This window comes from Pistacia vera, unplaced genomic scaffold (assembly GCF_008641045.1).
Source record: "Pistacia vera cultivar Batoury unplaced genomic scaffold, PisVer_v2 Contig622, whole genome shotgun sequence".
Lineage (NCBI taxonomy): Eukaryota > Viridiplantae > Streptophyta > Magnoliopsida > Sapindales > Anacardiaceae > Pistacia > Pistacia vera.
In genome coordinates, this window is record NW_022196471.1 from 310,819 (window position 1) to 336,306 (window position 25,488).

Consider the following 25,488-nt stretch of genomic DNA (forward strand, 5'->3'; position numbering starts at 1 on the left):
GATTTAATTTAATTTCTACTATTGTGCGTTTATTGTGAAGTTGGTTGATTGGATATACTGTTGACAGATTGTATTTTTAATCGCATACCAACTAGTGGTATTGCCTTGTACGTTTATCGACGTTCAATGATAGTCTTTAACCAATCGAACTTGAGTGATCGGTGAGACAGGATAGATTATACCTAGAGTGTCGGGAAACCATTTCATTATTTAGGTTGTGGTTTATGGATTAAGGGTGATTTTGTCTCATTTATGCTATTTAGGGGGTAAAATGTCATGTTTTAAAGGGCTGATTTTGTCACTTTTCAATTGTGCAGGGACTAAACTGAAATTTTGCAATGTGTTCTATAAAACAAAAAGTGCAGATCGCGTGAACAGGAGGCTGCCATCCATAGAGTTTTCCGGCGACCCTTCGTCTTCCACCTCGGCGACTCTTCGGCTTCCTCGACGTTCAATGATAGTCTTTAACCAATCGAACTTGAGTGATCGGGTGAGACAGGATAAATTATACCTAGAGTGTCGGGAAACCATTTCATTGATTTACCTTGCCTTGTAGGTTTAGGGATCGTAGAGGGTGTGAGAAGAATTGTGTGAGTCGGTCTAGTGTCGAACCAAAACCGTAACGCAACATTTTTATTATAAAGTTTTTATTAGTTTTAATTGCACTTTTTCATTATTTGCATTTAGTCTATTTAGTTTCATTAATCCATTGCCAATTTCATTTCGCTACTTAAAATACATTAGGTTGTTAGTCTTCTCCCTGTGGATTCGATCCTGCTTACCCCTAACTACGGTACTTAGGTTAATTTTTATACTGTGACGATCGTTCTAACACATGAACCTTCACACCAGAAAGCTTTTCAAGTTTTTCAACAGAATCCATAACTATAACTTCATCACCATCTTCACTGATCCATAGAGGAAGAGGTGTGCCCCAAAATCTACTTCGGCTAATAGCCCAGTCTCTTGCATTTTCCAGCCAATTGTGGAAGCGTTTCTCCTGTAAAATGTACATTGAAACAGTAATTTTCATGCCTTACTTTAAAAAAAAAAAAAAAAAAAAAAAAAAAAGTGAGTACCAACTCAGTATTTAGTAGCTTCTACTCGAAATAAATAAAAATAAAATAAAACTATGTATGAAGAAAAACTATTACATACTCGAAGTCAGTGCATACCCCCTTAGACTTCATAAAAACTAAATGCCAGTGGCATACACTGTCGCACATAAAAAGTCCGTTTAAAATGACAGGCAGCCACAATAAAACAAAAAAGAAAATCACAGTTCAACCTCAGAAAAGATCTCTTCATGCTTTTCAAGCAAATTTTAAGTTATGGGTTCTTCAAAAGGTTGATAATAAGTGGCAGTTGCTCGGTAGAATTGAAGAGAATGAGAATGGGAATCCCCATTCCAATTTTTGCTTGACAAATTTAATAAGTCCTTAAAAAATGATGGAATGAGTTTCCAACCCCAAAGGCTCTGATCCTCAATGACATATAACATTGGGTCTGTTCGATTTCTGTATTTCCTATCCTATTTCCAATCATATTCCCAAAATAAATGTTTGTTTCATTATTTAGGAAATACTATTATTTTATTAAATTCTTTAAACCCCTTAAGTTTATTAATTTTATTAAACATCCCCAAAAAAATGTTTAAAAATTAACAAAAATACCTCCACCCACCTATAGTTGCCAAATTCCAGCAACCACCGTCGAGATCTGTCACAACGGCATAAAAACGACCAGAAATGCCGGTAATTCGTCGATCTAGCCTTTTCCAGTCAGATCTATCTGACCGTCACAAAGAAATGGTTGTCGTTGACCATCAAAGATGGCCATATCTTTAACCTTCTCTGACGGCCAAATCTGGCCTTTTGCGGCCGTCGATGGCCAGATGAGGCTATAGATCTGGCCTTTTCCGGCCAAATCCATGGTGGATCTGATTGAAAAAAACCAAATCAAGGCACGACCGGCCAGATTCGACCTATCTACGTTGTAAATTCAGATTCTGACCAGATTCCGGCGGTGGTGGCTAGAATCTAGCACTGTCGGTGGGTGGGGGTGTTTTTGTTATTTTACTGAATTTTTATATATTGAGGTGTTTAGTTAAATTAGCAAATCTAGAGGTTTTTTTTTTTTTTTTTTTGTTAAATTTTAAATGTTACCTCGTAATAATTATTCTATTCAACTACATAATACTATTTCAAAAATCCTATCCAAAATAACAAACCAAACGGACCCATTATTTATTTTATCTTTTAATATTAAATATTAACTATTTAAGTATTAAATAAAAATATAATGTTACACAACTAAAATAGTGATAACAAAATGCATTACAATCATATTTATTTAATATATAAAATAATAAAAAATATTATTCGGCTGGTTCTTTACAACGTTCCACTACCCAACGATGCGAGAGGGTGTCACCAGACGTTCCAATTGATGCAACAGCCCTTCACCACCCGCAATTATCAGCCGCTTATTAATTTTGTTTTTATTTTATTAAATCATTAGTTAATACATTTATTATATTATAAATAAATATGATTATAATATATTTTATGATTAATATTTTAATTATATAATATTATATTACATTTAATAATAAATATCACATGAATTTTTTTTTACATATTATAACTAGAGGGGGTTAGGTTCGATACACACAAAGAGAAGATATACAGTGATTTAAAATAAAATTAAACAAATTGAAATCTTAATCTACTAACAGTGGCAGAGCCGCATTGAAATCAGATTAAGAATTAAAATATTCTAAACTTAATTTACAACTGCAGCAAAACCAGACTGAGAGTCAATTAAAAGTAGAAATTTTAATATATCATTGATATATAAAATAAACGTAAAACATAAAAGATTGGAAATTCAAAATTCAAAATTTCATTAATTGAAAATAGTTTGAACACTTACTTGTTATTCCAAATTTCTTCTAGGAGTAGCTAGTGAAATTGTTATACATGAGAGAGAGTTTGGATACAAGAGAGTTTTTGGGTTGTAAAAAGCTTGCCTTACATGAAATAGATACAAAATTTATAAACTTTTGAGAATACTATAATATCACATGAATGTTATTGAGTTACAAGTGGATTTTTTTTTTTTTTTTTTTTAATTGTTTGATCAAAACTTGATAGAGCATCAAATATCTCCAACCAAAACTCTAGTGCCTCGGTCAACCTTGCCCAAAGTAATGAAGATGACTGTTATGGAACCATCTAATTTACTCTGAACAGTTCAAAATCACCATCTCTCTCAACAGCAGAATGGCCAAAGAAAATTGTCAAAGTTTCTTCTACAAATGACATCTAAACCAGGGAATATTTGGCATAAAAAAGATAAGACAAAGATTCTCTACGAATGGAGATATTTGATGTTCTATCAACTTCTGACCAAAAAAAAAAAAAAAAAAAAATCAGTTGTGACTTAATAACATTCATGTGATATTACAATATTCTCAAAAGTCTATAAATTTCATATCTTGTTTCATGTAAGGCAAACTTTTTGCAACCCAAAAACTCTCTTGTATCCAAACTCTTCCTCGTGTATAATAATCTCTTTAACTACTCCTAGAAGAAATTTGAAATAGGAAGTACTTAGTGTTCAAATTATTTTCAATTAATGAAATTTCCAATATCCAATCTTTTATATTTTACATTTATTTTATATATCAATCATATTTTAAAGTTTCTACTCTTAATTGACTCTCAATCTGACTCTGTCACAATTGTCAATTAAGTTTAGAATATTTTAATTCTTAATCTAATTTTAGTGCGACTTTGTCGCCATTAACATATTAAGATTTTAATTTGTTTAATTTTATTTTGTATCGCTGCATATCTCCTCTTTGTGTGTATCAATCAGGTCCCTCTAGTATCAAAGCCAGGGAGGAGGCAATGATTTAGAACTATTAAAATTTTGTTTGTTGATTATTTTTAGTACCGAGTCATTTTGGGTTGTGTAGGGCTATAGGATATAACCGTTGTAAGTACCTTAGATCTTAGGTAAGGAAAGAAATAGGAGGCTAAACAAGATGGAAAACTTTTCTGGATCAATGTCTACTTCAAGTTGAGGTACCAGAGATGAACAAATTGTTCATCAAGAAGAGATTTGTATAAATCAAAATGGCAAAAAAATTAAAAAAAGTCAAGCTTGTACACAAAAAGATAAACAGATCATAAGACCTCTAGTTAAGACATCAAATATTTCACTCATAGATAGAAGTGGTTTTGAAGTTTAAGTTCAATCTTCTGGTAAAGTAATTTGATCCTAACATCGCCTAAAATAGAATAGAAATAATGGGTCCATTTGTTTTATTATTTTGGATATGATTTTGGAAATAATATTGGGTAGTTGAATAGAGGAGTATTATGAGGTAAAATTTTAAAATTTCTAAAAAACCCCCAAGATTTGCTAATTTAACTAAACACCCCAATATATAAAAATTTTGTAAAATGACAAAAAAACCCCCATCACCCGCAATGCCAGATTTCGACCACCGCAGCCGGAATATTGTCAAAAAATTGCTTAATGACACATACCGGTCGGATCTTACGGGTATGGCGTCGATATGGCCTTTTCCGGCCAAATCCACCATGGATCTAGCAGAAAAATGCCAGATCTATGGCCAGATGTGGCCGTCGATGGCCACAAAAGTCCATCTTTGGCCGTCAGTGATGGCCAAAGATATGGCCGTTGTTGACCGTTAACGACGACCATTTCTTTGGCCGTAGCTGATAGCCAGATCTAGCCTTTTCTGACCAGATCGGTGAATTACCGGTCAGATCCACAGTGGATCTGGCCGTTGTGACAGATTCCAGCTACCATCGACAGTGGTTGCCAGAATCTTACAAGTATGGGTCAGTGGGGGTGTTTTTGTTAATTTTTAAACTTTTTTCTGGGGGTATTTAATGAAATTAATAAAATTAAGGGGTCTAAAAGTAATTAAAAATATATTAATATTTCTGAAATAATGTGCCAAACAATATTTGGGGAATATGATTGAGAATATGGGTAGAAATATGGAACCAAACGCACCCAATGTCATAATGAAATATGACCATAAGTTATAAATTTTCAAAATTTATCACTTTATTTATCTAATTGCTAGATTAGAGTTCTGATGAATTAAAAGTGTGTAAAGTGAATTCAAGTTAGACATTAGGTAAGTCTAAACTAAAATCTGTACGACATTTACAAAAAATAAAAAAAAATAAAAAAAAAAAAGACATGCACTCAATGGGAAAGGGGGAAATGTTGTAGCATGTGGTTTATACCACATGCGCAAAATATTGGCCAAAAGGGTAATGCAAGTCAAAATCCCAATTTTAACATTGTGTGACACCCTAAGTTTTTAAGAATAAAATCTCATAGAGTACCCTCATTACTCTGTTCTATTTTTTGAAAACCTTATTTAGTGATTACTATCTTAAAGTGTTACTAAAAGATTAAGATAAATTCAATCTGCTGGGATATTTCTGGAAAATCAAATTAAATGAAAATTACAAGAATCGAGAAAAGAGGAAGATTACAATTTTGAATTATCACACTATAATCATATGTATTCATTGGTCGACCAATTATGTTTTATTTTTTATGTAAGGACAAAGCATAATTATAAATACAACTAATGTTTATTATAAATGAGATAGTTAGAGAAAGATGTAATAAGTAATCTAGGGTATTGTATATTACATACAACCCAAGTTTCATAATTCGAGAAGTTATGTCTTCCTAATAGATATATGACTAATGTGCTCTCAATATATGTATGGTCACACGACATATTTACTAAAGTATGAACCTTATAGAAGCATCAAAAGAAATAGTTTCATCATATGTGAGTGAGAAATATTAGATATGGGTGAGACACCCATGATGGGACCAACCCAATTTGAATATTGAATAAATTGTGTTGTGGTAGTTACCACTATCTCCGCCATTTAGTATAAAAGTTTTGATTGAAAAATCTTAACACATCTATCGTACAAAAAAACTACTATTCTCTCTATTTTTCACAGAGCATTGAACATATTCTTCAATTACGTTTTGTCAATCTGTGTGGTTTTGAAGAATTACTTGAGTATCTACAAGAGATATTTATGTTATGATGTTATATATTATAATTTGTTAATTATGTTAATATGATTATAATGATGATTATGCTAATAAGATCTTGGGATAGAAATAGAATATTCGTTATTCTTAGTTTTTGAACCTTTCCCATTTTCTCTCTTTAGTTCCACTTTAGAGTCTTTCTTCCTTTTGTTTACTTTTAACTTTCTCCAACTAGAGTCTTCCATTTTTGACTCGGTGGCTAGTTGCCAGCTCATACTTGTAAATTTAGCATCTTTTCAGTCTTCAATGCAAAATGGGTCTGCAGTGTCAGTTTCTCATTTGACGGCCACATTATTGATCCGTTTGGCCTATTTGGGTCCCATGTGCTTAAAAGTTTCAACTTTGAATTTCAGAAGCAAATAAATTTGTTCTTTTTTAAATGGGTTTAAAACTGGTTAACTGATTTTTCTAACCAGTTATACTATTTAGTTTGAAACCGATTCAACCAATAATTTGGTTCAGTTTTGGTTTGAATTTTTGCTTGAACCAATTTTTGGTACAGTTCAAAAAATGGTTAATCGGTTCCATTAACTGATTTTTCCCACCCTTATTGCGTATGGTTAGGGGTGTAAGGATTATTTCAGTAATCTATCTTTTAATCCGGTCATTACCTTATTTCGTTTAGATGCTAATAAAAGATTCCAATAATCTTTTCTTTCTCAGGTAATTTGAAAGATGATATAGGGTGCGTTTGAATCTTATAATATTTTATTATTGGAAGATGTTATATTAATAGAAAGATAGATCACCTTAAAGACTACTAAGAATGTTTAGAGAAATGTGTTTGGTTGGTTCAAATAAATTAGTGAATATATTATACTTATATATTTGGTTAGAAGGATAAATGGATAGGTATATTATATAAATTACTAAATTGCCCTCCTTTTTAAATATTCATATAATATTATTTTTATTATCATTTCTTTTAACCCCTTACATTAGAAATTTTGCTAAAACACTCTAGCCATATATAACTTTAATTTGTAGCAAAATCACCCCCACCCATCTCAAGCCACTATTAACAGCAAGCCATCATTGCCGACAGTCAACGGAATGACACACAACTTGCCATATATGGCAGGTCGTGTACCGACAAAGCCATTTTCGGCCATTGATCACAGATCTATGGCCGTTTCACAACTACATATTTGGCCATGAAACGGCCATAGAAACAGCAAAATCTGGCAGTTTCTGACCATAGATCGCTAGCTGCCAGCCACCATGACCAGGTGACTAGCAGCCGGCAGTGGTCTTGGGTAGTTTTAGGTATTTTGTTAACTTTTAAATTTTTTTATGGTTGGGGTATTTTAATTAAATTCTCAAATGTATGGGGGTTGGGCTATTGGTTGTTTGGTAGATATTTGAGAGTAATTGTGTCCAAAATAGTATTTAATTAAGGGCAAAATAGGTATAAAAATCAGATTACCTAGTAATTTTTTAATAACACCCCAGGAGGAGAGTATCAGATTACTCCCTACATTATCAATAATAAACACTATTTGCGATAAAAGATACTCGTTATATTTTATTACTTGCAAACTAAACAACAGAATCTTGCAAAATAAATGAAGATTACCCTTGTTATTTTATATGACACCAATCCAAACGCATCCATAGGGGGTTATGTGATTACCGACTCACAATGTGGTATTTTAAGATTACCGAAGAATCCTATTTTTGTTCCAATTTTACCCTTACTTAATAAAATTTTTGAACACAAATGTCCTCCTTTTTATGTCAAATAACAATTAATCCAACTTGTTGAATGACTTCTTTAACCTCACTATTAATTATTTTGGACGAAAATGCCACAAACATATATATATATATATATATATATATGTGTGTGTGTGTGTGTGTGTGTGTGTGTGTTGTTATTGTTGTTATTATTATTATCATCATTATTATATATATGGGGCATTTTTGTCCAAAATAATTAATAAAAAATTCTGGACACAAATGTCATTTTGATGTCAGATAACAATTAACCCAACTTGTTGAATGACTTCTTTAATCTTATTAATTAATTATTTTGGACAAAAATACACCATTAATAATGATAATAATGTGCATATATACCTATTAATTTTTAAAATTATCTATCTTACTGATAATCTTTATCTTTTTGATAAAAAAATATTTTCGAAACCAAACACTCCCTTAGCTGAAAGTTGTGTAGCATTATTCATGTAGAACTAAAATATCATTTGGCGCTTCTCTTGAAATAGATAAGGTTGATGACTCCATTTATTGATCAAATTAATATAGATATTGAATACATGTGTTTCTCGCCTATGGCCCCACACTCATCGATCATCTGGCTGCTTCTATTTGAAAGGTACTTAAACGTTAATTAGTGGCTTCATTGATCTATATATTGACTTTTAGTTTTAGGTCTTATATTTGTCGAAAAGATACTCTGCTTTGTAAATCTAGGCTAGAATTATTGGTAGTCCATAATCAGTGGACACCGAATAACAAATAGAAAGAATCCCTATATTCTCTCCACAAGATCCTCAGTTAACAACTCACGCCAATAATTCCCTTAACTTTTTTGAAGATTTTTCTCTTAAACGATAAATGCATGTAATGTCGTGTTCATTTCGTGATCCATTGATCACTCACACAGAAAGAAAAATAATAGCTTTTTGGTCAAACATTTTAAATGGTCGGGTTGAAGGCATGCCCACTATAATAAAAAAATTTACGATAATCCTTAAGGTAATTGCATTATTGATGTAGAAACTGATTAAATTATCAGATATGGCGGTTCGCAATAATAGAGATTCAGTAGATAGCTCCCCTTATCGATGACATGTTTGTCGCTTTTGCTTTGGTTGATATCTCTACTTATTGACTTGAGGTCCACTTACTCGATATCATATATGATTTTTCTGCTTTAATTAAAGGCTCTACGGCAATTGGCCCCACACTTATCAATGCCATCCAGCTGGCTCTATTGGAAAGACATTTCTACTTTAATTACAGGCTTTATAGACTATAATCCATCTCGAGGTCTTTCTTTAAGAGCATTTTAAGCCTTAAGCTCCATCTATATTCTCTCTACACTCCACTTGAGAAGTGAGAACTTGAGCTCCGTTAATTTGCAGCTGCAGATTGCATCCTCGCCTTAGCTACCAATAGAGGTAACCCTTTCAACCCATTTCTTCTTCATTTTTTGTTTTCCTTTCTTTGTTTTATTCTTGCTTTATTTTCACATTATTTTGAGATAATTTATATACTCCGAACATGTTGATTATTGAATAGCAGCTAAGATTGTTCTATATCCTATGTATAAGTTCTGGAAGGACACGTGATGAACAAAATGCTCTTGAAATTGATATTAGTTAAGATTTTATGTAAAATAAATGGACAAGATGAATATCAAAATTAACCTTATATGAGATCTACTTAATTAACTAATATTTCAACATAACCATATAATAAACTTCAAAATAAACTTTCTTTGTTTCAGAGATGGCAATTATACGTGAAATTCCGAGTACCCAACCCAACCCAACCTATACGGGTCAAGCATTACCCATTGTTTGTGGGTATGAGCATAAGCTTGAGTACGGTTTTAAAGCTCGACCTTAGATACAAGCCGGGCCAAGACAGTCATCATCTTGGTCCGGCCTGAGTTTTTAACATCGACCATTGTTAAATGTTTTATTTTATGTATGAGTCAAGCCCATGTTAATTTCTATAATTTATTTTCTCAACTCACTCTTTATATATATATATATTACTTCGATCAAACAAAATGGTAACTTGCTATGAGTATATGCAAATTCTTTTTTCCAATTCATGGTATTTTTTTCTCATTTCCTAGATAAAAACATCAATTGAAAATGCTTCCTATTGTTTTTATTTGTGAATAAGAATGATATCGAAAGCTCAGATGCAATTATCTAGTGGTTTCTTAGAAGCAAGCCGCAATATATTTCCATATATATTATAATTATTTTTAAAATTGATATTAAGGCACCCTTGTATCTTTACAAACATTTGTGATCAAACAAAGCAAATAGCTCCTTAATAAAATAACTTTTATGTTGATTTTGCTTCGGACTTGAGCCATTCGAGTCTAGTTAGTTTTACACTTCAATACTGCTTGCAGTTTGGGCCACTAAAACGGCCTGGATTTATAAGACCTGAAAATTAAAGCTTAGTCCTTTCTCTATCCAAGAATGTAATTTTATTTGATGATGTTAAACCCAAGATCTCTTGTCCATCATATTAACCTATACACAAAAAATATGGTGATTAAAGCAGGAGATACTATTAATTAAGTTAATATGAATGACAAAGAAAGATATATCAAAGATTGTCCATGAGTAAATAAATTACATAAATTAACAGGGATTAGACTAGGGTTACAAAATACATGTCGGGCCTTGGCATTACTCGTCATCCCTTAATGGGCTAGGGCATTAGGGCGAGTCGGTCCTGGGCCAAGGGGTCCCATCCCAGCCTAGCTATTGTCATCTCATTTGTTTAGTGCTAATCAAGAGTCTTGTCTAAAAGAAAATTAAGGATAAAGGAAATATTGATTAAAATCAAGAAGCAAACAAACAAGTACAACAAAACATACACAAGTGATTTTAGTGGTTCACTGAAAATGGTTATATCTACTAGGGATATGATTACACTAAATAAAGAAACAACGAAGATATAGTGGTCTTAGCTTCTCACTTCTAGGTTTTAATCACTCAACCTTACTGTCTCTCTTGTGCTTAGGGTTCTTGTTTACTCATACAATTCAGAAGCTTGTTCAACGCTTGGTGTGTTCTCCCTCAAGCTAGCTAACTTACTCACTAAGCTAAATATCAGCCTTTAGCTTTCTCATTTCTGTTTGATATGGCTCTTTGAGTAGAGTTTATGAAAGAAAAACTTTAAAAGTAGAGCTATATGATTAGCTTTTGTGAAATTTGATTAGAGTTTGCTTACAAAATTGTAAAAACTAAAAAGCTTTTGAATATTAATTAACCAAAAAGGGGTTTCAATGTCCAGAATGATCGAATCAAATTTATAAAATTCTATAAGAATATTTTGAATTTCAATACTCTAAATAAGCTAAAAAGGAGCTTATAAGAAGCTCAAAATTGAACTTCTTCCATGAGCCATAAAATAGCTTAGTACAAATCTTATAAACACTTTTAAAATGCATCAAGCAACTTTAAAAGAATTTCAAAGTGCTTGTACTTTAAATAATTTTTTGGCTAGTAGAGAAACCGAAGCTTATTAAAATGTTGAAATTTAAAAAATATCCCTATCAATTTTATAAAATTCTGTTCTTTTATGTTAAAATATTAATATAAAAGTTCTTTTCCATTTCGTGGCCAAACAACTATATTTTTTTCACAAAAAGTTCAACTCTAATAAGCTCTTCTTCCACAACTCTACTTAAGAAGCCTTACCAAATGGACCTTAACCACCCCCTCTCATTTCTAACTTAATCATCGCAAGTGAGCCTTGTATAAAATTGGAATAATACCCAAAACTAAGGCACGAAATTCAAAATTGCCCATGATGAAAAACTAAACCTATGATCTATACTTCAACAAAAGACAATCAACACCGTCAAGACTACTAATTTTATACCTATTTCTGAAAGAATCAACCTCCCTTAAAATAATTCTTGAACATTGATTAATGTAATCCAATCATTTAAAAGTTGTTAATTTGAAATTTAATAATATAACAACCTTTAAATTTTGTCTCAAATACAAATTTCATCTCTCAATGATCAAGAATTTTTTTATACAATAATTTAACCTTATATATGTTTCCATTCACTTGATATTATGAATAATTATAAGTAAATGTTTTTATTATTAAAATTGGAAAGATTTTAAAATACAAGTTTATATGAAGACTTCATCCCAAATATGGTGTCTTATAATTAAATTCAACAAACATCTAATTACCTAAAGTTCCTTACAGTGCTTACCACAAAATGTCCACCGATTAAGTGAGGATTAACATTGCACCAGAAATGCTTACATGACAAGAAGATGAACTATGACATCTCCTCTCAAGAACAAGGTGGTAATGTCGATATTCCCTCTAAATTGAATGTGATATTGTTTTAACTTAAAAGAATGATGTTTGAGCATCAATCTTATCACATCATTAAATTTTTTAATATCACTTTGGTTAATTAAGTATCACTAAATGTGTGTTCATGAAATAGTGAGGGATACAACAATTGCATCAGAGAATAGTTTATCAGAACGAAAAAATAGAGAATGGGACATCTCCTCCTCAAGACTTGCCTGGTACGTTTTAATATTACCTTTTATATTGCCTATCATTTTAATTTATACTTTAAAGATCATTGTTTTGAGCATCTTTTATTATTATGACTTTAAAGTTTAAACTTCTTTTCCACCGTTTTATTTATAATGAAAGTTTCCTTTTTTTTTTTTTTTTGTCGTTATCTGTAAGTGCATCACGATTATCTATAAAATAGGCATTACTTTTTCTTTTTTCTATGAGATTATATATTATATAATAATTTGAGATCACAATGATCTGCATTAATAAGTTTTTTTTTTTTTTTTCCATATTATATTTGCGTCAGGGTATTTATTTACGATTTTACCTTACATTAACTGTTTGAGAAGTCCAAAGCCCTCCTAAGATTTGTCTTAATATCTGGACGATAAATGCTTTTAAACTAAACAACACCTTGATGCAACTTAGGGGGTGACAAAAACACGACACGGTTTAAATGGATTGGGTTGACACGAAAAATATTTGGGTCGAGTTCAGGTAGGAAAACTCAACACGATTATTAATTGTGGGTTTTGGTTGAGAACCCTAGCAAACCTGTTTATAACACGATTATAATTAATAACTAAAATTTAAATTAAAAATATTGAGTTTGTTAAAAATTTAAAATTAAACATGTACGATAAATTGAAAATGAAAATATATTTAAAAAATTACTATATATTAATATATATATACCAAAAACTTATTTTAGGAGAGTCAAGGCGTTAATTAAACTTAACAATACAATTATAGATAAATTTATAAATAATATATTGGGTATTTTATATAAAATATGAATATTTTTTTTATAATGCTCTTTATAATAATATATTTATAATTGTGTTTGATGATATGGTATAAATTTATAATATTTTAATGAGTGTAAAATAAAACAAATAAAATTTACTAATGAATAAGTTATTAGTCAACATAACTAACAACACCTCCAATAAACTACAATGAAATTTATACTAATAAAATATTCAAAGATTACCTAGTTTTTATAATAAAATATTATAACTTTTATTGTAATTTAACTTTTATGTTCGACCTCTTAAAATAATGCATCAAAAATACAGATTTTTTATATTTATATTTTTTTCCTAGTTAAATATTTTGATATGACCCATCTATGAGTAGTTTAGAATCTAGTGGTTAGAACGAATTGGAGATAGTGCGGATAGACACACAGTCTCAGATTCGATTCTCCATCTAAGCATTTACAATTTAAGTGAAATGTCATGACAGTAGGTTGTAAACTAGTCCTTACAGTGGTTTAATTTGACACACAATTTTAAAAATGATATTTATTTTATAATATATGAAAAGATAACAAACTTTCTTAATTGTTGTTTGTACAATTAAATAACAGATATAAAATTTATTAATGTATTTGTGCATTTTTTTTTTGTAAAAACTAAGAATTTTTATTTGATATTTGATGAATTAAAAGTTAATTTCATATATATAAAATACCATAACATATAAATATATTTGTATCAATTTTATAAATAATTAATGTAATTTTAATGATAGTTTAAATTGAAATAACAATGACATTAACTTATCAAATTTTTATAATATAGTTTTACAAATATTCATTGTCAAGAGTTCAGACTTCATAATTTGACAATTGAGAGATCACATTTTGAAATCTATAAATGATCTTTGACACGAATAATTAAATGAGTCAGGTGTGAGGTCGAAGCTTATCTGACACAATAGATTTTGGCATAACACTAACCGCGACACTCTTAACTCCTTCACTACCCTAGTCTCTGATGAATGTACAAATTAAACAGTAATCTTAAATCTATAAAAGCTTGGAAGCTAGTCATTTATTAATGTGGCTGTTATAAAAGGTCTTTCAAGTAAATTTCTCTCCATTTATCGATATCATCTACGTACTAATTCAAGGAAATCTGTACGTTAATCAGTGGCTCCACTTATTGACTTGAGGTTATTATTCGTGTATCTTCCTTTGGCTAAATTATTGCACCAGAATTGCTATAAATATCATCTCCCTCAGTCCCTCTTTTGGTTAAGAGTACTTGAGCCAAACCATCATTTTCCTTCTCTCTACAGTCTACTTGACAACTTTATTTCCAAATTTTCCTTTTGGCATACTGCATCCAAGGTAGAGCTGGGCATTTGGGACCGGGCCTAAAAGCCCAGCTCCAAAACCCGATCCTAAGATCGGTCCTTGAGAGGACCGGTCCTAGGAGGCCGGGTCCCAAAACGGGACCAGGCCTAAGGAGGAGGGCCCGGGCCCTCCACTGGGCCCTCCTCCAAGGCCCGAGCCTGGGACCGGTCCCAGGTCTGGGCCCAAATTTTTTTGTATTTTTTCAATATAGTCCCCTGCTAAATTACATAAAACCCCCTATTAATTTTAAAATAAATATAAATTACGAAATTTATAAATTTTATAAATTTTACCCCTAAAAAATACTAAAAACCCCCTATAAAATTTTGTTTTGCCCCCAAAATATAAAAAAAATTGAGGGGGGAAAATGAAATTATCTAAGCCCATGGGACTGGTCCTAGGACCGGTCCTGGGCCCATGGGACCAGTCCCGACCAAGCCTAGGGCCTGGTTCGGGTCTTGGTTTTTCTCATGGGCCTGGGACCGGGTGACTAGTCCCATTTGGGACCAGTCCCAAACGGGCCCAAGCCTGGGCCCGCAAGGGACCGGTCCCTTGCCCACCTCTAATCCAAGGTACCCAAAGAGGTAACTCTTTCAACTCGTGTTTCTTTTTTTTTTTTTTTTACATTAACAGCCCCCTCTTCTTTTCTCTCTCTCTCTCTCTCAAAATAGTAGCTTAGATTTTTCTGTAAAATAAATGGCAAGATCAGGAATATCAAAATTTACAAGATTTTAAAAAGGTGAATGGTAGGCTCATCATCTTCATCTCATGGGACTGAAACCTCAAAGACTTCATTATCATCCTGCCCAAATACATGTATACATTTGTATTTTGTGATGTGTTGGAATCAGTTGGATTGTACATTTAAACATTTGTATTTTGTGATTTTTTTCCCCCTTTTATCAGCTTTCAAAATATTATACATTCTTTACTTTTATATGTTTAGCTTCCGTCTCAAATGCAAATTGCATTGGATAAATCCCCGAAAATTTGATAGTTTAACCTTATATATGTTTATCATTAACTTAATATTATGAATAATTATTATTTTTTAATTAGAACTGGAAAGATTATAAAGTACACAATTTTATAAAGACGGGTTTCATCTCATGTGTGCTGTCATATAAATTAAATTCTACATTTGATTACCTAAAATCTCTTACAGTGTTTACCACAAAAATGTCAACGGAAATTCAGCATGACAAAAAAGATGAGTTTGAAGCATCTCGTCCTCAAGAACAGGCTGGTATGATTCCATATTACCTAGTAAACTACATATTGACTTACTTTTGTACTGATAAAGATATTTGAGCATCCTTTGACGTAATTAAGCTTTTTGTAATAATCAGTCTGGTAAATTAATTTGTTTATCTAACAATATATATAAGTGCATAAGATGTATCACAAATTGTTGACCTTACTGAAACAGTGAAGGATACTACATCTGCATCAGGAAATGGGAAATCACCCCCTCAAGACATGGCTAGTATGTTTTGATATTACTTAGCAATCATTTTGTTTACACTTTTAGGGCCGTTTGATTCAGGGAACGTTGTATTATGGAAAAAGTAGAATTATTAGTGAGGTAGATTAACTTGAAGATTAAGGGGAATGTTTTATAATATATATTTGGTTAATTAGATTGATGAGTATAAATAATAAATGAGCCTGTTTGGTAGGTTACTTGAAAAAATGTTATTTTGAAACATTATTTGAATATGATAGGATATGATTCTAACAATCTGTTTGGTATAATATTTGAAAAATACATCTGAGTTAGATAAAATACTGAATAATTATTTGGTACATTGTTTTAAAACATTTTCTAAAAATATTTAGATTATTTTTTAATCTCCTACATTTGTTAATTTAGTTAAACACTTCCCATAAGAAAACTTTAAAATTTAACAAAAACACCCTCATAATTAACATTCTGGTATTCTTCCAATGCAAATAGCGTACAATAAACACTTTTTGCATTGAAAGATTACCAGATTTTTTTATTACCTACAAACCAAACACGGCAATATCGTGTTTTTTAGATAGATTATCACCGTCATCTTCCATTACCCCGAACCAAATAACCCGTTAATTTTTAAAGATGCATTGTTTTGAGCATCCTTTCATTTTCTCATTTTTAAAATCCTTTCCAAATTGTTTTAGTTTCCCTAAACAAAAAGAATACTAATTTGTTTATGGTAATTGCATAAGCCCATAAGAAGAACCCATTTAAATAGGAGATCAGTACCATTGAGATTATGAAAACAAAAATGTTTTTGAATTTTTGTAATTTAAACTTTTAGAACTAGTTTAACATTGAATTTTATATAAAAAAGTTTTATTATATTAAAAATTAAAGAGTAAATGACATATTCCCACCCGAGGTTTAGCAAAATTTAAGTTGATACCCCTGGTTGCATTTATTCTAGATTCTCCCCTTAAAGTGACAGAAAATTGTTTAATGTAATGGTAAAGGGGTACATTGATCATTTTATAGAAGCGACGCACATTAGCAGATCGTCACCTCTAACAGTGCTCCAACGCACATTAGTAAACGTTGTCCCTAGTGTTTTTCGCCCTTTTTTAGCGATTCTTCCACCCAAAATCACACTTGTCACCATCATTCGAACCTCCATCCTCCAATCTACAAAATCATACCCTTCACAACCCTTCATCACTCGTCGATCGCCAGCCAAGGCAACCGTGTCATGCAACTATTTTTTGCCAGTTTTTGGCCGTTTTGAGTGACGACAACCCCAACCACCACCACCGTTTGACTCCTCACATCCCCTCACAAAATCCCTAACCTTCTTGGTCACGACAACTCACCGCTTTCTGTCCATCACTTCATCAAAAAACGTAATGAACATGAACCTCTCGATTGGCGAGCGACAACTAAATGGTTGGTGGGGACACAAGGGTTTTGTACAGCTGGAGACGTTGGTTGTAGTGGTGGTGTCTAATTGGATCTTGGCTGCCGAAATCGACCAGAATCCGATGAAGAATAGTGAAACCCTAAACCTAACGGTGTCGATGACCGGAGGAGCCAATGAGTCGAGAACCAAAAGGATTTTGGATTGGAGGTGACCAGGGGGTTCAACACCGTCAAAAACAGCTAGATCAAGCAAAAACTGAGAGGGTGCATAGTCGCCAAGGGTGTTATTGAAGTAATTTGAAAATAAAATGGTTAATTGTAGTTATACTAATTTAGGGTTAAAAGGAAATTTATTAATTTATTTGTTAAGGGCATTATGGTAATAGCACACTCTGCAGCTTAAAAATTGCTTACAATATTACTTTAAGGGTAGGAATCTGGAATAAATGCAACCAAAGGTACTAACTTAGGATTTTGCCAAACCTTGGGTGTGAGTATGGCATTACTCAAACTTAAAAGGGTTAAAGTAGAATAATTTAATTAAAAGGTATAAAGTTAAAATTAATTTAATTTGAGACCACAGTGGCCCCCACAATTAATATGTACTTCTATCCAAATAATACATATTATATGGGTAAGGTTATTTATAAATTTCTATAATTTTTTTTTTTTAAATTTTTGCTTAAATTGTCACAGAAATCACAAATCACTCATGTGATTTGTCTTAATATCAGGAGGATAAGAGTTGTTTTTTGAATAATGCTATGATCCCAACTTTGTATCCCAACAGATGTGAATGCTTATGTGTCAATACCATATTGATTATAGGATAATGAGATAAGTGAGTGACTTATGTGGTATTGACGCATAAATAGCTACATGAGATGAGATACAAAGTTGACTAAATCTTGTAAAGTTTGATTAGAATAAGGTTATTATATTTGGTATTAAAATAAGTTACAAAATAAAAAATGAAAGTTTCAAATGTCACCCTTAGGTTAACTGAATATTTTTTTGTAGATAGTTCCTATGTTTAATATTCATTTTCAATTTACTTCAAAATCAATTAGAATATCTTAGTCATATAAAACTTGTTCTTGTTTCACCTTGACAGATGATCACAGCATAAATGAAGACTTTAAAAAATTGTATGAAGCAGCATTGAAGAACGACTGGAACACAGCTTACAAAGATATTTTTAAGGGAGATCCATCAAAAAATTCAAAATATTTAAAGGCTAAGATATCAGACAAAGGAGACACCGCTCTCCACATTGCAGTTGCGGCAGAGTCCTCTATGTTTGTTAGAAAACTGGTATATCATATGAAAAAAGAAGATTTGACTATTAAAAATGGTGATGACAGTACTGCTTTTTGTCTTGTTGCTGCATCCGGTTCGGTGGAACTTGCCAAAGTGATGTTTACGAAGAATGAGGAGTTACTACGGATCCGTGGAGCTGAGAACATGTTACCAATTCATATAGCAGCTAAGCATGGCCATGAAAAGATGATGGAATTCCTTCTTGGAGTAACTAAAGAAAAATTAGCAGTAGAGGACGACACAAAATTAAAGGATCTGATCAATAAAACTGATTTGTCTGGTAAGCATACACTAGTCCTCATGGTTACTTGATCATTATAGTTTTAATATGATTCTGTTCTTAAAAGCCTATTATTTTATTTTAATATATTTTTAAGGTGCATTGTTTTGAAAAAACTTCTTTTCCAACAGTGTTTTTAATTAAAAAAATTATTTTTTTTATTATTATTATAGTATAACTGCATAAGAAGTACCTACAAAAATAGGAGATGACTTTGAGATTACAAAAGGATATATATTTTAGAATTTTTGTAATCATACTTTAGAACTAATTAAATTTTGAAATTTATATAAAAGGTATTATTAAGAATTAAAAGGTTTAATTGAGGGTATTATTATTCTTCCGGAAGAGTAAATATAACATAGACTACTAATTTTAGGAGACGACAAGGGGCTTTATACCTATTTCTAAAAATGAATCGAGAAAAAAAATTTGGATGAAAGAATAGATTTGAGATTCATGAGAGTGATTCTATATTTATTTCTAAAATTATCAAAGCTCACCTAAAATTCTTGGATATTTAAATTTAATGTGATCCAACAATTTAGAAGTTGTTGAGTTTAAAGCAGTTTTATTCAACTGAAAATTGTGGAATATTTGACTAATTTTTCTTAACTGAAAATAGCAGCCTTCGTGTCCTTTTTATACTACTTACAAACTACATGCCATATAAGCATTGGCTCAGCTGTACAATAAGCGACGTGCCATATAAGTATTCTGACTTGGCTGAGTTGGACAGTTTTCTCATCACACTTATTACAATGCAGTAGCAGCAGCAGCAGTAAGCTATATTCAATATCCTCCCTCAAAAATTGAGTTACATGAAGAAAAGGATGATCATGAGCTTGTGGCAGGACCCCCTCATGAGCAGGATGGTAATATTACGTACCTCGTAAACTGCATATGTTTTTTTTTAGTTCTTTAAAGATGTAACGATTGTACATGTATTGTTTCACATCTTCAAACTTCTTTAACAATCTCTTTAGTTTCCATCCAACAAAACTGTTAGGAATGGATCTACCCAACATAATGAAAAACAAAAATTAAAGGATAAATTAATTCCTTTAAAGCCCAAAATTCGGGTACAGATTATGTGTTAAATCAAAATTCTGTAAAAAATATAAACAATCCATTCAAGGATTAGAGATCTTACGCATGTTTGGAGGCTCCTTCAAATGTCTCTAAATATACTTTGCTGTCGATTTAACGTAGAACCGAATAAATGGTAATCCACACGAAGATAATCCGAAGAACCAAAGAGGGATTGACTAGATCCTCTATTAGCTTCAAGAATCAACTTGAATCAAAGGAAAATCTTTGATTCAAGCACTAAGGGAAAACATGAGAAGAGTGTAGAGAGAAAGGGCTGCCTTTTTCTTTCAATAATGAATAAGTGAATTCATTCAATAATTTTTCTTTAACACATATAGTGCATGTGTCAAAACCGTATTCCAATGAGGAATAGGCATGGGCTCCAATCCTTGTATCCAAACACCCTCTCTTTTGGTATTTTATTTTAATTAATTATTATTGTAATTAAAATCAATTAATATATTTATAAAATATATTAACATTTAATTAACAATAATAATTCATTTAAACTTATGTGTACATATATTTAAATATAATCTTGCTAATTTAATTTTAACATTAAATTAAATATAAGCAACAACCTCAGCAAATCTAATTGCACTGTGAGATTACCAAAATACCCTTTCATTTTAAAAGACGAAAATACCCCTTACACAAACTGATTCTTAAATTATTTTCTAAGTGTGTGACCCATAGGCTTCTCATCATATCGGCAGTGAGTAGTATCGTGATTAACACCAATTAATCGTTTCACTACACATAGACCAAGATTGGCCCCTAGCAAGGTATCATGGCCACTCGATAGATTCGAATTCAGCGAAATAGCTACCTGTCAATGATATGGTTACCGTGGAATCAAATATGTTCATCATCTGTTATCTCATCGAGACTGGGGTATAGAAATAGTGTCAACCTTAGTTACTCTCGATATGTTTGTATTCATTACTAGACCAATTACCGGAATAATAAATTGGATTGAGTTGTTGACCACAGCTTTAGTGTCATTGCCATTTACTGAATTGCGTTGTGAGATAACTTCTCCTACACCCGAGAGTGATGAATCCTCTATCGAGCCACCATAGTCTTGATACACTCCTCGATGTAGCCAATCACTACCATATTGACAACTCTGAATAGAACTACGTTGGGCTAGTGTCAAACTACACCAATTGATGCACAAAGCACTCCAGTGATCTCAAGTCTAAGGATCAGATACACCACCATTCGTTAGAGGATTTATTCCATAGACACTAGGGTTACCATCTGTTAGGAAATGACCCGGTTGCGCAGTGGAAAACAAAAAAATTACAACCATGGATCATTCCTTAGAACCCAAAATCAGTGCATAGAAAATTACAGTTTCTATTTTATAAGAATCTGCAGAAAACTAAATCCAAAGGTTTAGATTCATACCCACGTTTGGAGGCTCCACCAATGTTGTCTCTGAACGTGTTTGCTACCGATCCAAGTGTAGGATCGAACCGTAGAGGTCCACACGAAGACAATCAACAAGAACCAAGGAGGGATTTGCTAGATTCTCCTTGGCCTTAAGAAATCAAGAAGAGGAGTATTTGATTTTTCAATCAAAAAGGATGAAAGTGGCGTGGGAGAGTCTCCAAAAGGCTGCTGTGTGTTATGTGTAATAGTTTATCAACCTTCGCTTTGGCGAACAAGCAAAACTGTCATTTTAAGTTGACCCATCACCATTAAGGAAAACTCCAATGCATTTTAACCTCCTACTGGTAGAAGTGTACCTTTCGCTTTGGCAAAAAAGGTTTCGACAAACAGTGGTTTGATTAAAACCATGGTGATGGAAGGCTCACTTGACTTAATATACTTCAGTTGAGGGGTTTGTTATTTAATGTCTCATCAGATTATTATCTTTGTTAGAATGACATTGTTTGGCATGTTATTGAACAATCAACCTTAGCATGCATTCTAAGCAAAAATTAAATGTGCCGGTACATGGCCCAACTAAAACCGATTTCCTTGAGCCTAGAGGAATCGGTGGGTCACCTAGGGGTCCTATAATAAACATCTCGAGTCTTCAAGTATGGTTGCCTTGTTCTTTGCTCCGTCTTCAGGTACATTGCCAAAACTTTTAAATTTACAAAAAGAATAATAATACAAAATTCTTTACATCAATAAATTTAGAAACCTCGATTTACATTCGAAGGGAATTAGATGAGAAGAGAATGTACATCGAGAAAAGGAGAAAGGTAGGACACGCAGGCCCTATTTAATATATACAACCATACATACCCAAAATTATTTTAAAACATTCACCCTTAGGTCTAAGGCTCATGTACTGGGCACCATGCAATATACAAACAAGTACAAATCATACATTTCAAAAACAATCAATTTTTGAAATTAGTGGGTTAATTACAATTTACCCCCTGATAATTTATAGATCTGTGTTTGGTACAAAAGTTTTGAAATTAGTGCATTGGTTATGTTGATGTTCACGCTTAACGTACGTTTGCCGCGACGATTTGGTACAACATTCGTCCTAAGGACGATCGCCGCGGAATTGGGTTATATCGTCGCGGCAAGCGCTGTTTTCTTACAGCGCTTGTCCAGAGGACGATCGCCATGGTGATGCTTTATATCGCCATGGTGAACGCTAGTTTCGTCACCAGCGCCAGCGTGAACAACGCTCATTGCGGCGATGGGTTTTATCACTGCGGCGAGCGTACACAGATCTGTTCATAAAGTAACCATGTACACTCAAACGGATTTTCAATCAATCAAACACACTGATTTCAACCAAAAATCCATCACCCATTAAACCAAACTTGCAGATCATCAACAAATTAAATTAATCGATTCATAAATATATTAAAACATGAGTTCAAGGCAGATTCTATAAGGCAACATTATATCAACAAATACATGTTATCAACCATCCAAATAAAAATTGTAAAATTTGGTACCCTAGGCTATGATACCACTGTTAATAAATGATCCATATACGCAGCGAAAACAAAACAAATATAATACAAGGATCGTTTACATGAGCCAAGATCAAAGGTATAATTTTAAAATTTATATTAAAATAAAATTTGCACAAAAGGTTAATCAAGAGTTTTAGAATAACGTACGCATGTTTGGAGGCTCCTCCAAAATAGTCTTTGTACGTATTTGCTACCGATCAAAGCATAGGATCGAACTTATGAAGTCTACACGAAGACAATTGCAAAGAACCAAAGAGGGATTTGCTAGATCCTCTTTGGCTTTAAGATTAAGAAGAATGAAATCAAAATAAATTGATTTTAGGCAAAATGGGTTTCTGCCGTGGGAGAGAAATGGGGCTGTTGTGTATTTGGTTTTACAATGAAAAATGAGCTAATGAATTAATTATCACATTTTACAAATATACCTTTTCTTTTATAGTAAAACTTTAATGCCCTATTCCCATATGGAATAGGCTTGGGCTCCAACCCAAACACCCCATGTTATCAAACACTCCCTAATTAGATATTTTATTTATTTCATCATTATCTCAATTAAACTCAATTAATATATATTTAATCTATATATTAACATTTAACAATAATGATGATTTAATTAATTATATGTAAACACATATTTAAACGTAATTTCACTTATTTAATTTTTCTAATTAAATAAAGGCTACGACCGTCAGCAAATTTAATTGCACTGTGAAATTACCAAAATACCCTTTTGCCTTAAAAAGAAGAAAGTACCCTTCCTTCTTCTTGGATCTTAAATTATCTTCTATGTGTGTGACCCATAGGCTCCTCATCATACCGACAATGTATAGTATCACGATTAGTACCAATTAATCGTCTCACTAATACATAGACCAAGATTGGCCCCTAGCAAGGCATCATGGCCATCCGATTTATTCGGATTCAACAAAGTAGCTACCTGTCAATGATATGGTTACCGTACAATTCGACCCTTTCATCATACGTTATCTCGACGAGATGAAGGCATAGAAATAATGTCAACCTTCGGTTACTCTCGATATTATGTATTCAGTTTCTGGACCAATGACTTGTATTATAATCCGGATAGAGCAACAACTCAATCCCACTGTGGCCACAGTTTTAGTGTCATTGTCATATACTGAATTGCGCCGTGAGATAACTTCTCCCGTACCCGGGAGTGATGAATCTTCTGTCAATCCCCCATAGTCTTGATACACTCCTTGATACAGCCAATCACCACCGTATTGACAGCTCTGAATAGAATTGCATTNAAACACTTGATACCCTCGTCACGGTTCTACCATTCTAAGGACATATATCAATACATATTGCAATAATAATGATTTACGCGATATAGAATAAAATGGCTTTTATTGGTTAATGAACATTATTACAAAGAGTCAATTTTACAATAATTGATTGGCTCTAGGGCATCTACTCTAACAATCTCCCACTTGCACTATAGCCAATCATTCATGTATTTAATACCAAATGATCTTAAGTGCCTGTCATGCTTCTGCTATGACAGAGGCTTTGTCAATGGATCTGCGAGATTGTCGTCAGTATGCACTTTACTGATCTGCACATCTTTCCTCTTAACTATCTCTCTGATGAGATGGAATCGTCTGAGTATGTGTCTGGATTTCTAATGAGACCGTGGTTCCCTGGCTTGAGCAATTACTCCATTGTTGTCACAATAGATGTCTATAGGATCAACAATCGTAGGAACCACACCAAGTTCAGTAATGAACTTCTTAATCCAGACTGCCTCCTTGGCCATATCTGACAATGCAATATACTTAGCCTCCATTGTAGAATCCGCTACAGTGCTTTGCTTGGAGCTCTTCCAGCTCACTGTATCGCCATTGAGATAAAATACAAACCCTGATTGCGATCGATAATCATCTTTGTCTGTTTAGAAAATAGCATCACTGTCTCCTTTTACAGTGAGCTCATCTTCCCCTCCATAAACCAAGAACATATCCTTAGTCCTCTTCAGGTACTTAAGAATATTCTTGATAGCCATCCAGTGACGCTAACCTGGATAAAATTAATATCTACTACAAGTGCTCAAAGCACATGAGACATCAATCCGAGTACATAGCATGGCATACATGATGGATCCAATTACTGATGCATATAGGATCATCTTCATCCTATCTCTCTCATCTTGTGTTTTATGACACAATTCCTTAGAGAGATAAACACCATGTGACATCGGAAGAAATCCCTTCTTGGATTCTTCCATACTGAATCTTTTCAGTACTTTGTCAATATATGAACTCTGACTTAGGCCAAGCAACCTACGCGATCTATCACGATAGATCTTTATACCAAGGATGTAGGATACTTCCCCTAAGTCCTTCATGGAGAAGCACTTGGATAACCAAGTCTTTACCGACTGCAA

At 32.6% G+C, this 25,488-nt stretch overlaps 1 protein-coding gene across 1 annotated transcript; it reads left to right on the plus strand.

Moving 5' to 3' along the window:
• Nucleotides 1-15,735: 15,735 nt before the first annotated feature.
• On the plus strand, nucleotides 15,736-19,907 carry LOC116110985 (the record flags this gene model as incomplete). Its single annotated transcript, XM_031397194.1, has 4 exons — nucleotides 15,736-15,803; nucleotides 15,987-16,043; nucleotides 18,547-19,032; nucleotides 19,800-19,907. Coding segments are annotated over exons 1-4 (718 nt in total), but the record flags the coding sequence as incomplete, so codon positions are not given.
• Nucleotides 19,908-25,488: the final 5,581 nt, after the last annotated feature.